Raw genomic sequence first — 17,907 nt, 5'->3', positions numbered from 1 at the left:
TGCACTGAGGTATTTAGTAATTTATGATATTATGATTTTTGCATGCCATTTTTAAGGGGTCACTTGCAAAGAAACAAGGAGTTACTGGAATTAGAAGAATTATGTTTATATTACAGTATAGTGATTCAATGGTCACCTGTTGTTTGCAAGTTTCTAAAACATCTTTGTATCTTAGGGCAAATATGGTAGTATTATGTATTATTTGCAAACAATGCCTTAATGTTTACAGCCAACCCTGATTTAATAATAATAGTAATAAGATCATATCAATACCCCCAATTAAGATGTGGTGAAAATCTGAACCTGAATTGTTGTAGCAACTTTTTTTATTGCTGAAATTGTTTGCTTAGCATCTTGAATATGTACCAATTTGTGATTTTTTATTTGTAATGTATAAAATGTTTTGATTTATGGTTTTCTTTCTTTAAATTTGTCAATAGAAAATGGACAAATACTACAAGAAGGGACTTAAGTTTGAAGGGGTATTTTCGGAAATGAATCATGTGAAAAACCGAGTAAGGAATTCAATAGGAGATCAATTCTTGAATGATTGTTTGGTTACTTATATTGAGAAAGATTTGTTTGGTGAGGTAGATGATGAACGAATTATGCAACGATATCAAAATATGAAGACACGTAGAGCTCCTCCATTGACTTGATTATGTAGCATTAATATATTTCTTGTTTTTTTATGTCAAAGAATATTTGTTATAAACTTTTGATTTAGTTGAAACCTTTGATGTTCAATTATATTAGCTCTACTTCTTGTTTATTTTAATTGATGTTGTAATTTTTGTTATGTTGAAATTTTTTTTGCATGTATGTATGTTCTTCTATGTATGTTCACCTACTTCTGGCAAAATTCCTAGCTTCGTCACTGATTCGGACCATTTACTTTAATCTGGTCTGATTTCAGAATCCTCTTTTGTATGTAACCCGTTTAAAAAATTGTTCGACTGAGATTTTATCATGTGCCATGTCTAAAGGGATGCTCCCCTTTTACCCAGTTATTACTTATTACAGGCAATATTTCCCTTGCTCAAAAAATTGTTATTATCTGGGCCAAACCCTCTACATTTTCTGACAAGCTTATTTCAGTGTTTTTATATATTACAAAAAACTTTTACTGTACCTTTCAGAAAGTTACTTGAGTATTCTGGTACAAAATTAGGGTCCCTGTGGAGCATCGTAGACAGTGAGCTTCTGTACCAGCCGAAGATTTACTGATAACAGTACAATTTTTATTCCTCAATAGGGAACTAATCTTGTAGTCAAATGACATATTTATTTAAAATAGAGAAACTGTGAATTGAATTGGTGCGGTTGCTGCTTTCCAGCTAGGTCATATCACAACATAAGTATGATCTTACAATAAAATAAAGTCGCTCACCCAAATAGAACCTATTTTACATGACACAATTTGAGCACCTTTTTATATATATACATTCCAACACAAACATGCAATTTATTGATCTAAATTCTCTAATATTAACCAACAATTTATAGCATGCATGAAAATACAAAGGCAACCTAGTACTCTTTCCCCAGCTATCTCTACCATGATAAACACAATCCACCTAACACGCCTCGTCATCTTAATCTTCCTCCTCGAGTCCCTCCGAAACACCTTGGCCGACGAACAACTAATCCATACCGTATGCAAGGAGACACCATCTCCAGACGCATGTGAATCGATCCTCCTCGCGGACCCACGCGGTGTCCTATCCCACACCCGAAAAGACCTCTCAATAGTAGCGGTTGATGCAACGATTGCCGCGGCCACTTCAGCAAACAGAAATGCAGGATACATGGCAGGGCAATACTCAGGTTCACCTCAGGGCGAACCGCTTGCGCAATGCGAACAGTTGTATCTGATGTTGGTTATCGATTTGCAGAGTGTGAAGGCCATGTTAAAGGTATCATCATTATTTTTTCAGTTTTTCTGCCTAACAAGTAATAATATCTAAAACCCAACAGTTCTGTATATCTAGAGCATAGTAGGTTTGAAGTTTGATGGGCATCAGACTTATTATTGTGCTCGATGGAGTTCATGACCGTCCAATTTGCTTTATGATTCGTGCGTACAAATATTAAAGCAAGATGCACGGATCTTAAAGTGAATCAGACAGTGTTGGAGTCCATCAAATCTGATGTAAGTCACCGGACCTACTCCGCTCTACAATATATCAGCAAAACATAGCTTAGCTGAGCACAAAATGACTGTTTTCTCAAAATATAAAGGTGTCATCATTTGAGGAGGCATATCAGGCCGCTAGTGACGTGTGGAAAATACCCGACGCGTGTGATAACGAGTTCGCGACCCGGAGGTTGTCGTCTCTGTTGAAGCGAAGGAACAAGGAGTTGAATCAGAAGATTTCGCTTTGCGTAAATCTGGCGTATCAGATGATCGATGAGGGACATTATTAGTTGATCAGGCTGTACTGAGACATAAAATAGATAAGATATATATAAAAGATTAAATTTTCCTTTGCTAGCTCTTGTAGGTACAGTATGCATATGGACATAGCCGTTGGTGTATACAATTTTTTTTTCTTAAAATCTGGTAAGTTAAGTTTACCTAAAATTCGCACGGTTTTTAAATCTGTTTGTACGAATCTTAACTCAAATCAGACAGTTTAGATCTGACTTCAAATAAAATTTGTCCAAAATTCTTCTAAACCAAAACCCAATTCATTATTAGAAAAGATGTAAATCCAGTGATGGCGATAACACTTAATAAATATGGGCCTAAGGCCCATAATGAAAGCCCACAGTGAAAATTCAGACTAATTGAAAATCAATCTATCTATCAAACTAATTGAAAATTCATACTTCTCAGCATTTTTCTCCCCATTTTCCTTTGTTTTTCAATTTTTATTAACATACGCATACGGTGTCAAACAAACGGCTAAAATTTCTTATCTTTTTTGGTCAAAAATATCAACAAGAAAAACAATAAAACGAAGCGGATCCAGAACAAAAAGAATCCATTATCATAATAATACCCTTTAAAGGCCTAACATGTAAAGGCCTCATGTTAAGATTTTAATCTCCTTGTGGGACTAAGTTGACTCCGGGGTCCGGATCAATCTTGCTTCTCTTTGTCTTGCATTTTATTTTTCTTTTTTGCATTGCTAAAAAAAAAAGTTTGTGTTGATTTTAATACTTCTATTATATTATATAAGTGAATTTATTGAGTGGATTATTCATATGACTCGATTATCTGATAATTATACGTTTCATATTCGTATTTGAATTTATATTTGTGGATTATCCGCTCCATATCTGTATCCATTTAAGGCAGATTTAATTTTAAATTGTAACATTTGTTACGCATATTCGTATATTCTCATTGAATAATGGATACGAATTCAGTATTAGCATTATCCGCTCCGAATTCGCTACGTTTACACCGCTATTTGGCATACTTTCTTTAACAATTAAAATCATTAATTTTGATAAATAATGATAAATCAATACACCATAGAAACTAGGTATGATAAACTCATGACTTGTATAATTATTCAGTTCTATTATATTAATCTTTGTAACTTTAATTATTCATAAAAAATCTCATTATAACATGCTAATTTTTTTTTAAATGTATACATCTTTTGTTTAAAATTTTACATCAAGTTAAACATGTATGTTTTTTAAATATTCATCTGTCTTTACAAGCAAGACAAGTATTAATAATTATTTGAATTTGATTTCATGATCTAATAATTTTTTATGTCCTTTTATTGAACTTAAATATTAAGAAAATGTTATAATCAATTAGTACTAATTCAGTTTTTTTTTTTCTATCAGACCAATTATATTTCCCATGCGAACTCCAAAAAGCAAATCTAATAAAAAAAATATTAAGGCGTCACTATGTCTTCGTCAAATCTTTAATCTTAATTTATTTAGTTAACTAAATTAGATAAAAAAAAAAAACAAATCAAATATGAGACAATCAATCAAATAATTAATAATAAGGTAAAAAGATTTCATAATAATAAAATAAAATTTGTTGAACAAAATAATTATCAGTTAAACAATCGCCATCAGATCTCAAGAAAAAAATATCTACCAATTTTTCTCCTCCGAACAAATGGACCACAAGTTGTCAGATTGAAAAAAAATCTTGAAGAAATCAAGTATAATTAATGTCATTTTTACTTAAACAAAAAAAAAACCCCTTAAGTTCAACATCTTTCCACTTTTTTTCTTTACTGTATTTGAATTTGTCATTTGTTTTGAGGCTTTCAATTAAATTATACTAATTAGTTGAAGAGGATCAAATATGCTTTTGAATTGTTTATGTCAGGTACCACTTTTGATGACTTTGACATAATTGATGAAGAAACTTTTTTTTGTTTATTAATTAGGTAGGTGGGTATTCCACCACTTAAAATTGAGAATTCATTACATCAAATTAGTTTTAAACTGAACCGAGAAAGTTTAAATTAAACAGTTTTCTGGCTAAATGGACCGGCTCAGTTTATTTTTAAGAACCGGTTTAATTGTTAGGTTCGGTTTAGAAATTTTAAACCGGTTAAACTGAACTGATCGAAATTTTAATACCGTCCCCCATCCGAATCAAATATTTAAAAAAAAAATCAAAAATTACGATATAATGTATATTGCTTGGTTCAGTTTAAAACAGGTTAGACTAAGCCGAACAAAATTATTAAATTCATCGTAAAAAAATTCAAAATAATTAACAAAAAAAAATTTTATGATTAATTTTCTTATTTTGGTTCAACCGGACAAACTGAAATTTAGTTCGGTTTGTTTGATTCGGTTTTAATTCAGTTGATAAGTTTATTTCAGTCAGTTCGATTGTATTTTTAAAAACCAAATAAAATTTTAATTTGTCTATTTTATATGAATTTTAACCGAACCAAACCAATAAACATCACAAGAGATCTCTCATATCAATCATGCAACCCTTTAACAAGAAACTAAAAGGAATTAATTAAAGATGATATTTCAATCAAAAGAAACAAAGGACCACAATAAAAGAAAAAGGAGAAAATTGGAAGGATCAATTAGCAAAAGTTGTGGGTGTATATATAATGAGTGTGTTCAATTTTAAAGTGCTTTTCTCCCCTTGATTGTTGCATTTGAGATAAATTAATTTTTACTTTTTTAGTTGCATGTCTTCAATTCTAAGCTTTTTATTTATTTTATTTTGACTGATAGCATGTTGCCATCATCCCCAATCAGCACTCCACGTTCTATTTTAAGCAAATTTGTTTCATGTTACACTTTTCATAAGTTTGATTTTCTATGTCATAGTTGGTGATATATTTCAAACAACCATTTTTTCTCATAAATTTTAAACCCCTTTGTATTTTTATTTTTATTTTTTTGCCTTTTTTGTTGTTGGTTGACGACAAAAAAATAAAATAAAAATATTGTTCCGAATAAATAAATTTCAAGGATATCACAACAAAACATAAACATTGTTTCGAATTTTACAACAAAATAAAAGTATTTCAACATATATAAAAATTGCAAGTAAATAAAAATATTGTTAGGAATAAATAAATTGCAAGGATAATACTTTATAGTTGAAAGCATAATATTGTTAAGAATAATAAATTTTACAACAAAACAAAAAATATTGTTCTGAATAAATAAATTTCAAAAATATCACTTTATATTTGAAAGCAATATAATTTGTTTTTCTTTTGACTACACCAATGACCCACCATACAAAAAGCAGCACCATCTCATGTTGATATTGCACGTCTTTTGGGGCATTCCGTACCGTAAAATTTTATTCCATTTGTCTTTTAATTTGCAAATGGGGAAACACAAAGATAAAAAAAAAATATATATTTTAATTTAGACATGGTTTGGTGAGCTCAGGTTGTATTATGCAGCTCATGATTTGTGGAGGATTGAGAGTTTGAGACCATTTGACTATGACCTAATTTTATTTAGATAAAAAATTAGGTTTTTTATTAATTTAAATATTTACAAAATAAATATCTTGTTTTGAATCGATCATGACCCAATTATATTATATATTTTTTCCGTATATTGTTTTCTCTTATTGAATAATTTTACTCTATAACCATAATTTAATTTATATTTTTAATTAAAAAAAACTCAAGAACAATATTTTATAAATTAGTCTTCTAATTGGATGGTTTTCAAGAGCAAATGAGTAATTTATCTACTTCTGATGCTTCCACAAGTATAAGCATATACTTAGATGTCACTGTGCAAGCATCAGAAGTAGAGAAATTACCCATTTACCTTCCGAAACCGGCCAATTAGAAAAGTGGTAATTTTCAGAAACATACTACATATTTTTTTTTTCTTTTTTTCAATAAAAGATAAATTGGATATTTTATGAACTTAAAGTGAGTTTTAATAAAAATGACAATAAAATGGATATATTTTGTGAGTTTTTGAAAATTTAGAAGGATAAATATGATATTATGAACTTTTGAGGAATAAATACATAATTTCAAAGTTTTTGAGGGGTATAAATGAAATTTATCAGCTCATTATAAAGTTCTTCCTAATCAAATATTTTGCTTGCTTTCTTTTCTTTGTTTTTACATTTCTTGTGATGGAAATAGCGTGTTAGCAAAGCTTTTTTCTTCTTCCTAACAAATATTTTTGTTTGCTTTCTAAATTTTAGTTAGTGAAAAGGAGATTCTCTGCTTGAATTAAGGCTTTTTTCTAATTTGTGGGTCCCACTGCTCTCAAGTGTTACACCAAATAAATATTCAAATCCAACGGTCTTATTATTTTATTGTACTATTTTAAATTAATTAGTTGGATTTCCATCTAACAAACAGGATTGATAGAAACTGTCGGTATATATCATAGATTCACATTTAAAAATGTTATTTTGTTAAATTAGATTTTAAATTTGAATGAAAGATCGTTTGTGGACATTTTAAAATATTTTATGGACTCAATAAATATTTTCACAAGTACTTACTCTAATATATTTTTTTTGTAACTTTTTTCACACATTTTAAATGCATATTTTATTATTGCAAAATACAAACTTTGAAATAACTTAGAAATAACTTAGAAATAATAATTGATAATTATCAAGTATTTTATTGTACTATTTTAAATTAATTAGTTCAATTGTTACACCAAATAAATATTCAAATCCAACAGTCTTATTATTTTATTGTACTATTTTAAATTAATTAGTTGGATTTCCATCTAACAAACAGGATAAATAGAAACTGTCGGTATAGGGTTTAGGGTTTATCATGATTCACATTTAAAAATATATATTTTTTAAATTAGATTTTGGTGCATAGCTAAAGAAAATTCATTATGTATGAAAAATCACATATTTTAAATTCAGATGAAAGATCACTTGAAAATATCATTACACATTTAAAAATATTTTATGGACTCAATAAATATTTTCACAAACTTACTAAAAAAAAAATTTGTAACTTTTTTCACACATTTTAAATGCATACTTTACTATTGCAAAATAAACTTTGAAATAATTATTGATAATTGTCACACATTTTAATTATGTCAAAACATAATTTGATTGCTTTTAACAATTAATGTGAATTTTCAGGACTTATTTTTCGATCCTGTCAAAACACATCACAATTGTCAACAATTATTTAAAATTTCATACTTATTTTTAAAATGCACAATTCTTATGTTAAATTATCATACTCATTGTCTAAATAACATCTAAAAATACATATTTGATTACAATAATATACACTTAGATATGTCAAAATTCACAGTTGATTTTTCTTATTAAAAAAATGACCAAAAGTAAAGGAGTTAGACCGTCGGATCTACATTGAGATTTGTGCGAACAAATTTCAAACTTATAAATTTAAATGATTCCGTAAATCCAAATCGTCTGCGTATACCCTATTTTGGATAAAACTTTGTCCAAAGCTATTTCGACAAAAACCTCAACCCTCAATAAACATTTAATTGTTACAAAATTCACAAATAACTATTGCATAATATACAATTTTATTTTAATGTTTCATAATTATTTTATCTAAACCACATCTAAAATAAAAGTTTATAACACATTTAAGTATTGCAAAATTTACAATAGTTTTTCCTTTTAAAATAAAAGTTGGCCTAAGGTAAGGAAAAATATGTCAAGGAAAATGACTTAGATGTTACATTAATATTTTAAAAAACTTTAACCGAAATGGAGATGAAATAAGTCTACCAAACCGCCTAAAAAATCAAATCCAAAAGATTTATAATACATTTAAACAATGCAAAATTTACAATATTTTTGTCCCTTCTCAAAAAAGTTGGACTAACATAAGAAAAATATTTTAAGGAAAAGGACTTAGATGTTACATTAATATTTTAAAAAAATTAACAGAAATTGAGATGAAATAAGTCAACCAAACCGCCTAAAAACCACATCTAAAATAAAGATTTATAATCATTTAATTATTGTAAAATTTACACTATTTTTTTCCTTTTCCAAAAAAAAAGTGGCCTAACATAAGAAAGATATTTTAAGGAAAATGACTTAAATGTTACATTAATATTTAAATAAAATTAACACAAATGGAGATGAAATAAGTCAACCAAACCGCCTAAAAAACCACATCTAAAATAAAGATTTATAATCATTTAATTATTACAAAATTTACACTATTTTTTCCTTTTAAAAAAAAAAATGGCCTAACATAAGGAATATATTTTAAGGAAAATGACTTAAATGTTACATTAATATTTAAATAAAAATAATAGAAATGGAGAGGAATTAGGAAATGAGTCAACCAAACCGCCTAAAAAATCCAAAATACAGGGGAAGACTCAATCCGAGTTGGAACAGGTCGCACTCGTGCTTGACTTTGTATCCATTTTCTTCTCCATTTGATTCCAAATGTACGGCCAGTGACCCACCATATTAGTACCCAATTTAGCAATGGATAGTTACAGTGTTTAATGAAATGGAGAACTAGGTAACAGCATGTCCGTGTAGTCAATAAATGCAAAACCAACTAATTAGTTAGACCTATTTTATTTTTACTGATCCTTTGTGTCTCTTTTTTTTCCTGTAATGTGTGACTTCTATCTCTCATATGTTGTCACTAGATACAAACTAAAGGTCTTTTCAACACATTAACAAGATTATTTGCGAATAATTTGGATTTGAGTTATTAGCGAATCAATCAGTGTATTATTTGTTTTTTCAAACTTTTTTATAATTATTCATGAATTTTATAAACTTTTTTCAATATTTATTTTCCTCTTTTGTGGGACTAAAATTTCAGATCCATACTCAATGTATAATTCTAAATTATTTTCAAATTATATCCGAATTAGGAACTTTTTATTCCACCGAATTATTCTTATACAGATATGTATTATGCCGAGCTTTGATTTTCAATTTTATTATATGTATTTTCTGGTTGTAATTAATTTGTTAGTGGTAAGCTTTGATGTTACTGGCGCTATTGTTTTTGTATTTTATGTATTTTAGATATTTTAGTTAATATTTTATGGTGTATACTATTAGATAAATAAATTTATCTTGTTAAAAAAAAAACAATAACAACATTCTCTGTATGAAAAGTTGTGGATTCGAAACATGAATGGAGATCCTCATGGTCATTACAATTTGGAAGATTAGATCCATGTATTTATCTCAAAAAAACTGTGACACACATGTAGCCACACTAGAAGCATCTCAGACAATCTGCAACGATGATGATTTGATAGATTCATAGACCCAGCCTTCGCCCCCTTGGTTTGTCTATCCCTCTCTAAGTCTCAACTCCCCTTTCCTTTCTCACACCTCTTCTTCTCTCCTTTGAAAGAGATATTAGAAACAAAGAACCACTTCAACATTTCATCCATACCCAACAATCATATACCCCCCTCTCTCTCTCTCTCTCTCTCACCAATCTCACAATTCTCTTCTCTTCTCTAACAAAGCATGAAAAATCCAAACATCACACCAAAATTGATCCTCTTTCATCCATTCCATAAACCGTCTTCCGGTTCGTCAAACGGCATCTTCTCGTACCTCGCTTCGCATCACCGCCTCCTTATCTTGCTATTTATAACTTGTTTCACCTTTGCTTCTCTATTCACCTTCCTCTACTCCACCGCCACCACTAATTCCTCTCCCTACAATTCATCTCAATCCACCGACATCTTCGCCACCACCACCGCAACAAACACAATCACCGCTTCCCAACAATCATCTCCTCTATCGGAACCGGTGATTGCAGCGCTCATTCATTATGCATCCAACACAAATTCCACGGTGCGCATGCCGGAGACCGATATTAGAGCCGTGGCAAACATTCTACGTAGACGTGGCCCGTGCAATTTGTTGGTTTTCGGTGTATCAACTGAGACACCGCTATGGATCGCCTTGAATTCAGGCGGCCGAACGGTGTTTTTAGATGAGAATCAATACTATATCGCGTATCTTGAGCCCCGGCATCCGGGTATGGAGGCGTATGACGTGACATATACAACCCATGTGCGCGACCTCCAGGTAATTTGATATACTGGTATTGAAATCAAAATAATTAAAATGCTGCCATAGAAATTTTGTTTCTGATTAGAGATCGTTTTGGTGTTTGTAGGATCTGCTTTCTACTGCACGTGCAACACGAGCGACCGACTGTCGGCCGATTCAGCATCTTCTCTTCTCTGAATGCCGGTTAGCCGTTAATGATCTACCAAATCATTTGTACGACGTCGATTGGGACATAATTTTGATCGACGGTCCCAGCGGCTGGTTGCAAACATCGCCGGGCCGTACCGCATCCATCTTCTCATCTGCTGTCATGGCAAGGTTTGTATCAATTTATTCAAACAAATTAATCATTGATTATTTAGTAGATAGCGTGTGTAGAATTAGGTTTCAACCAGTGGGTTCAACATAATTAAAAGAAAGAATGTACAATTATTGAACAACTACTAGTTGGTGTTTAGTGGCTAGCACATTGATGATTTGATTAGTTAGGTTTTTTATTGACAAAGTGCTGCCTTTTGTTTCATTATTTAAAAATGCACATGTTATGCAATTCACATTTTTAAATTTTGGACCTCTATTTTGATAGCTAAATTGAGTTCATTGACCAAATTCAGATGCCGGCGCATGTCTAGTATAAATATATATATCTTACAATTGCATTTTATGGGTTTTTATTGCTGTATGAATATTCTTATTTTGTTCACAAAGATGAAAGCATCAAAGTTAAGAAAAAGAAAAATGAAGTTTGCATTATGGTCCTTCAAATATCAATTATTTCATACATGCATTGTATACTTTTGAATTTAGATTAAAACAATTATGTTGTACAATACAGATCGAGACGTGACGGTGGTAAGACAGAAGTAGTTATACATGACTATCAATTTGAGTTAGAGCAAATATGTGCTCGTGAGTTCCTTTGCGAAGAAAACTACAGGGCTGAGAGTAGCACACATTCTCTCGGCCACTTCATTATTCAGAGTGGCGGGTCTCGCGATGCATTTTGTGTCAACACAACCGATGACGGTGCTAATATTGGTCGATTAAGAGACAAGACCAATGTGCATCCTCTTATTACTAAGTAAAAATGTTTAGTTTTTTTTTTGTTAGTTTATTATTTTTGTTCTTTTGAAAAATATGGTTTATACATTGTTCCATGAACTTAAAAAAATACTTCATATATTATCCAAAAGAAAAAATATATCTAGAAACACTCTTTCCCTGTACAAAATATAGGAAAGCTCTCTTGAGTATCACTATGAAATATTAATAGCATACATGATTTTCTCTTAGTAGAAGGTTGGAAAATGAGGAACATTTTCTTGTATTTTTCTCCCAAAAAACAAAAGATACTAATTATGAGGGCTTATATGAAAAGTGTTGTCGCTTATTTGTGGAGAAAATAAACGTGGAGATAACATGGGTGGTGGGTCCCAAGAGCAAGTAGGTGGTTGTGCAGTCAGGATCTTACATGGGTGGGGCCACATTTTCAGTGGAAAAGTACTGTGTGTCTGGTTGAATTATATATATATATATATATATATTTTACAGTTGGCAGTGGCATTTAGTATCAAATTAAATGAGAATTTTTTTGTTGAAATTAGGCCGGTTTCCACACTTTGTACAACTGTTTGTTTCATGCGCTGTCTCTTAAATTAGAGATGCGTATTGGACTTGTATAGTAGTCTAGTAGCTCCTATTAATAATCCAAAATAAAAGTACTTTTAAGATATTTTTAGTATTAATTATGTTGATCATTGGGGTGTTTATTGGGTCCAATTTAATCGGTTTTAAATCGAACTGAGAGTTCGGTTTAAATGGTTCGGATTTATGGTTAAATAAATTGGTTCGGTTTATTTTTAAAACTAGTTTAATAGTTTGATTCGGTTTAAAAACTTTTAAAACTGGTTAGATCGAATCGACCGAAATTTTTAAACCTGTCATCCATCTGAACAAAACATTTTAAAAAAATCAAAAATTACAACATAATGTATATTGTTTGGTTCGGTGTAAAACCGTGTTAGACCGAACCAAACAATATTTTGAAATCCATCTTAAAAAAAGAATAAAAAAATTAACAAAAAATATTTATTTCAGTTGATAATTTAAATTCGGTTGGTTCGTTGTGTTTTTGTGAACCGAATAAAAGTTTAATTTACCTATTAATTTCTATTTTAACCAAATCAAACCTATGAACACTTCAAATCGGAGAAGTTGCTAAGAAAGTGATGGAGAGAAATGGTGAGGAGAGGAATTGACTTAGAGGGGTGGATAGATTGAACTTGAAACAAAAGGTTCTCTTTATTGGGAGCATCTTTCAAGTTCTTTAATTATATTAAATACATGTGATAGCTATCTTTTACCAGTATCTTTGGATTATTGTAAGTAACATATTACCTGCCTTGCATAGGTGAATGTCTGTATGGTTGGAATATTGCTAACCTATCCACCACAAAAAGTAAAAAAAAAAAAATAAAATCATGTGGATCTCCACAAATTATCACTTCCACACCTATAAATTTAGGATCTGTTTTGAGATTCATGCTAGATTAAAACTAACAACTCAGATCTCATTCTACTTGGTCTGATCCGATGAGCATTGGACCTACTTTTGGGTCTGACAGGTTCCAGACTGTCTAATCTGCTTTAAGATCCGTGCACACGAAAATAAATGCAATCATGCATAAATATTAAAGCAGAACACACGGATCATAAAGCAGATCAGACAGTCCTGAAGCTCATCAAACTAAGTTACACTGTCCTGAACCGGACTATCGCAGCTGGTACCTATCTCTAGGGGCGTGTCGGTACCGGTTCAGGTCAGATTTAGGTGACAACTGTTCTGTATTATTCTCTCTGTTTTTCTGAGGGGCTTGAAACATAATTAGCATCCCTACCAAAGAGAATATCTAACTCAAGTAGACATGTATCATTTTCCATGATTGGTACCACCAGACATGCAGTTAAGGATGTGTTATAATTTGTCACAATCATTTGAAAATTTAGTGACGTTGGTCCCAATCTATTCATTTCTTTATGTTTGATGGGTTAGTTATATCTAATTCAATCTACTCACCAAATCAAATTCCATCCCAATTCCCAACTCCCAAAAATAAAATAGAGATGTAATTAAGTTTTACACAATGAAAACTTGAACACAACATATATAACATTGGTTTTTATTATCAGAACATTTTGATTTCAAATATAAAGAAAATACTACACAAGGCAACAGTGACTTTTAATGTACAACAAGCAAAGGTGAAACCGAAATGGCAATGATGAAAATACAAGAAACAGTCATCTCACTTACAAACCGTAGAAATGATACAAAAAAGTAACTAAAGTACACATGAATAGAATCAATCAACCTACAAAGAATGAGGGGAGGGGGGGGGGCGGGGGGGGAGGTGGTGGTTACTTCACAAGCCAGAAGAGACGAGACCATGCAAAGTAATAATGCCAATGACAACATTTTGATAGTCGATCACTGGAAGAAACTGCACCGGCGAAGGGGGAGACTCCATCCTTTGCATCGCCTCCACAGCCATTGCATCTGCTGTTATTGTTCTCGGGTTCCTATCAAGGTACAATAAATGAAAACAAAATTTAGAGGAAAAAAAAATAAAGTGGAAAGGAACTCATTTTTGAATTTCATCAAGGATTAGAGACAAACTGCAATAGTATTGTGATTGAACAATAACAAGTTTATTTTGGTTCAAATTATTTTTTTTCATTTTTAGGAGGATTTTATCTATACTCCTCAAAAACCTCGAAATTATGTATTTCCCCCACTAAAGTTCGTAATATCATATTTACCCTTCTAAATCTAAAACACACACAGATTTATCCAATTTATTAACTTTTCTATTAAAACTCATTTTAAATTCATAAAGTAGCCATTTTACCTTCATTAAAAAAAATAAATATGTAGTTTGTGTAAGAAATAGGTTGTCTTATAACTGATTGGTTTCCAAAGACATGATATTATGAATTTTAGAGGGGGAATATGTAATTTCGAGGTTTTTGAGGGGTATACATGAAATTCCCCTTGTTTTCTTTACTTGCTCTAACTTTTCACCTAAGGAGATTGTTAATTAAGGCTGCATAGCTTAGAACATGTGTGCATTTACTTCTCTTTTGGGTTTTAATCTTTCACTCAACCAACTTTCAAGAAGTTATCTGCTAACATATAATTATATAACCTTTGAAACATGAATTTGGGAAAGGTACATTCATTAATGACCCACTATTGCTACATCAGTTGGTATTGTTCTTTCTTTCTCATGATTGCTTGTATAAATGCACAAACAACTAACTTGAAAATGAAAGAGCATTGCAAAATATTAGCACTTATCTTTGTCATAATCATATTTAATTTTGTAAAGCAGTTGGTTTTTTAAAACTTAAAAAGTACGACCAAGAATTTACTGACTCATGAGTCTTCTACACTTATTCAGATTCCATCAATTAATAATCATACTTTAAAAAAAAATTAAATAATTGGTCTGACTATTTTATAGTAAATAAAAAGTGAGGCTATGGTACTATGTATAGCACAGATTGCTCCGTACTATGGACCAATATTTTCGTTTTGTAAGTCCAAATTGTCGATCTAAACCGTTCAACATGATCTCTATATGTAAATGTAATTGCATACTACATTTTATATTTTTTAGAATTTTTTTTACTATTTTATTATATAGATAGAAAATCACTATTTTTGAATGGTCTTTAGATTGTCTAGTGATATTTACATATCTAAAAAAATAGTAATTTTTTTTTAAAATATAAAATATGTTGTGCAAGTACATTTTCATATGGAGATCATATTGAACGGTTCAGATTGATTGTTTGAACTTCGGAAATGGAGATATTAATGCATAGTACGGACCAATTTGCGCTATGCATAATACCATAGCCTCACTTGTAAGTATATACATTTTGTTTTTCTACTAAAATACAGTTAAATATGATTTGCCACACAAAACCTAAGTTTAAATTTAAAGGGAACACAGCTAAGCATACCGGTTGCACATCTGACCTACAGTGAGGTTGAAAATGTCGGCCCCATAGGCCTTTAGTGCACGCCTTAAATCACCATCTGTAAATGTACCGATCAACCGGTACAAGTCATCTATGATAAGTAAACAGCCGCATCCTTTGCTAGTGAGCTCTGATAATTGATCCATTATCATATCTCCCTCTTTACATATCGGTAACTCTTCTTTCCTCTTCATCACATCTTTCACCTGTACAATTTATGTATTGATTTATTTTCAGTACTGCTCAGTCAATACTGGTAACATAACAGGTTTGGCTGGTGTCATGGCTGTATTGAAACAGCACATTCCCAGAAGGAATTCCAGATTAATTTTCTCTATACTAACCAGTTCTGGCAAAAGACTTAATTGCTTGAGTAGCAAAGCTGGTTTCTTACCAGCAGCACCAGAAACTTATGTTTAGAATTTAATAAAGTCACATAAATAATGCAATTAAAGACAAAAGAAAATATTATATGAATGGAAATGAAAATGGCCAATCTATAGAACTTGGAAGAATATTTAAAATTCAAGTCAAGAGAAAATAAAAAACTAAGAAGTTTCTGTACATGGTTCACAGCATAGAGAGTAATCAATCAGATTGCACTATGAATAAATAATAGCGAACCCATCAAAAATCTGAAATTCTAAATTTAATTAATATTTATAAAAAATGCCAAAATTATATTAGTACCAGATCTTGCATCCAATTATTGTCTGTTATTGCAAATCGTTGACAGTAATCAATGCTTGCAACCACTTTTACCTTAAAAATCAGACTCTTGCCGATCTTTCCAGCAGGATGATTCTTTGCGTACTGATCCCGTGTGACCTTGCGTGCAGCCATGACAGCGGCCACAATTGTGTCACCGAAAACCATCTGCACAGCAGCAGACGTGACCGGTGCAAGGTTGAAAGGGCATATTTCGCCTTGTATCGGCAAGTGCACATTTGTATCACATAGTTTTGACAGAGGGTTTCCTTCAACTGAGGTGAGAGAAATTAGAATGGCACCTTTCGCTTTCGCACAGGGAACAAGCGCAAGAAGCTCTTCTGATGCGCCCGATTTTGAAATCAGGATTATAATATCGCCTTCAAAAATCGCACCTGATAAAAATTCGAGTTTTTTATGGTAGTTAAGTAATGTGTAGAAAGATACTGGATTTAAAAAGAGTATCACTGTATAATTTGAATCCAAAATCTATACCTTAAAACAAAGCATTAAGCATATGCTGATAGAAAGAGAAATAATTTTGACAGTTGGTGATTTATCTTGACTGTTTGGTATAATTTGCACAATTTAAGTTAAATGAGGGCCAATTGGGCCTACAAATATCACACTATAGCCCAAACTTTTATGAACTAAATAGTGATGAGTTACAAAAAAATGCAATTTTCACCATGACAATGGTATGTACTGGTACTGTACCAGTACATACAGTACCGGCCTTGTCAGACAATGGTATGTACTGGTACCAGCTTGTATCATTAGTTCATTACTACCAGGCAATAAAAGGTGGTGCTATAATTGGGTCAAAATTTCTTTTGCAATGTACCTATGTCTCCATGTAATGCATCCACAGGAGACAAGAAAGAAGCACGAGAGAGGCCAATAGAAGCCAGCGTCTGAGCCAATTTCTGGGCAACAATTCCAGATTTCCCAATTCCAGTGAAGAACACGGCACCAGGCGCATTCAACAAGGTATTGGCAAAGAATGCCGCTTGGGAGAGGTCAAGTCGATCAAAGAAGTCATTGAGGTGCCTCCGCTGCGTCTCAAACAGCAAGGAGAGGTCGGAGGAGGTAATGGCGGTTTGTTTCAGAGGGGGAATTGGTGATGAGAGACTGCCCATGATGTGTTCGACGAAATGCCTCAATGAGTTTGTGCCGGTACGGATTCTTGCTTTCCATGGAGGGAATGAGGAATTTAATATAACATTTCCGTTTCGATCCGGACCGTCCGATCAGAATCCGCACGAACATTAAAGGAGCCCATGATGTGTTCGATGAAATGCCTCACTGAGCTGGAGTTTGGGTTTCTGTCGGTTCGGATTGGTGCTTTCCATTGAAAGGGAATGGGGAGGGACCAGGATGGATGTACGAATGGCGGAGATCAGCAGAGGTGAAAGCGCGCTGTCTCTCGTTATCTTATGGGATGCATGAAGGCACGCATCATTTCTACGACTTTTTACTGAAGTGCCGTTGCCTCATCTTAAGTTGCCTCGTTGGACACGTCAGATGATGAATAAGATAGTAGGTAGAAATTAGTAAAATGTGTTGGTAGCTGGAGACCACAAGTCTGAGGTGTGGTGCCATCCGGCAAACGGTGGAGATCACATGGTAGGGTACAGTAAGCCTGCCATGGGTAAAATTTATGTACAGAGTGTTTT

The 17,907-nt window shown here is 32.0% G+C and overlaps 3 protein-coding genes across 3 annotated transcripts; 2 read left to right on the top strand and 1 right to left on the bottom strand.

The window, feature by feature from the left end:
- The first annotated feature begins 1,559 nt into the window (after positions 1-1,559).
- Positions 1,560-2,454, top strand: LOC144546069 (uncharacterized). Its single transcript, XM_078294609.1, has 2 exons — positions 1,560-1,916; positions 2,242-2,454. The coding sequence occupies exons 1-2, from the start codon at positions 1,560-1,562 to the stop codon at positions 2,425-2,427; spliced, it is 543 nt and encodes a 180-aa protein (XP_078150735.1). The 3' UTR covers positions 2,428-2,454.
- Positions 2,455-9,734: 7,280 nt separating this feature from the next.
- LOC144546387 (protein IRX15-LIKE-like) lies at positions 9,735-11,789 on the top strand. Its single transcript, XM_078294923.1, has 3 exons — positions 9,735-10,492; positions 10,584-10,795; positions 11,313-11,789. Exons 1-3 carry the CDS (start codon positions 9,923-9,925, stop codon positions 11,560-11,562), a joined length of 1,032 nt encoding a protein of 343 aa, XP_078151049.1. The 5' UTR covers positions 9,735-9,922; the 3' UTR covers positions 11,563-11,789.
- Positions 11,790-13,647: 1,858 nt separating this feature from the next.
- LOC144546278 (putative arabinose 5-phosphate isomerase) lies at positions 13,648-17,605 on the bottom strand. The gene is made up of 4 exons (XM_078294838.1): positions 17,076-17,605; positions 16,286-16,626; positions 15,506-15,729; positions 13,648-14,056 (listed from the first exon to the last, which is right to left on the bottom strand). Exons 1-4 carry the CDS (start codon positions 17,368-17,370, stop codon positions 13,900-13,902), a joined length of 1,017 nt encoding a protein of 338 aa, XP_078150964.1. The 5' UTR covers positions 17,371-17,605; the 3' UTR covers positions 13,648-13,899.
- Positions 17,606-17,907: the final 302 nt, after the last annotated feature.

The sequence above is a fragment of the Carex rostrata genome, chromosome 29 (genome assembly GCF_964058835.1).
Source record: "Carex rostrata chromosome 29, lpCarRost1.2, whole genome shotgun sequence".
NCBI classification, from domain to species: domain Eukaryota; kingdom Viridiplantae; phylum Streptophyta; class Magnoliopsida; order Poales; family Cyperaceae; genus Carex; species Carex rostrata.
The sequence above is the reverse complement of the archived record's forward strand: the minus strand, read 5'-3'. Positions and strand labels throughout refer to the sequence as shown.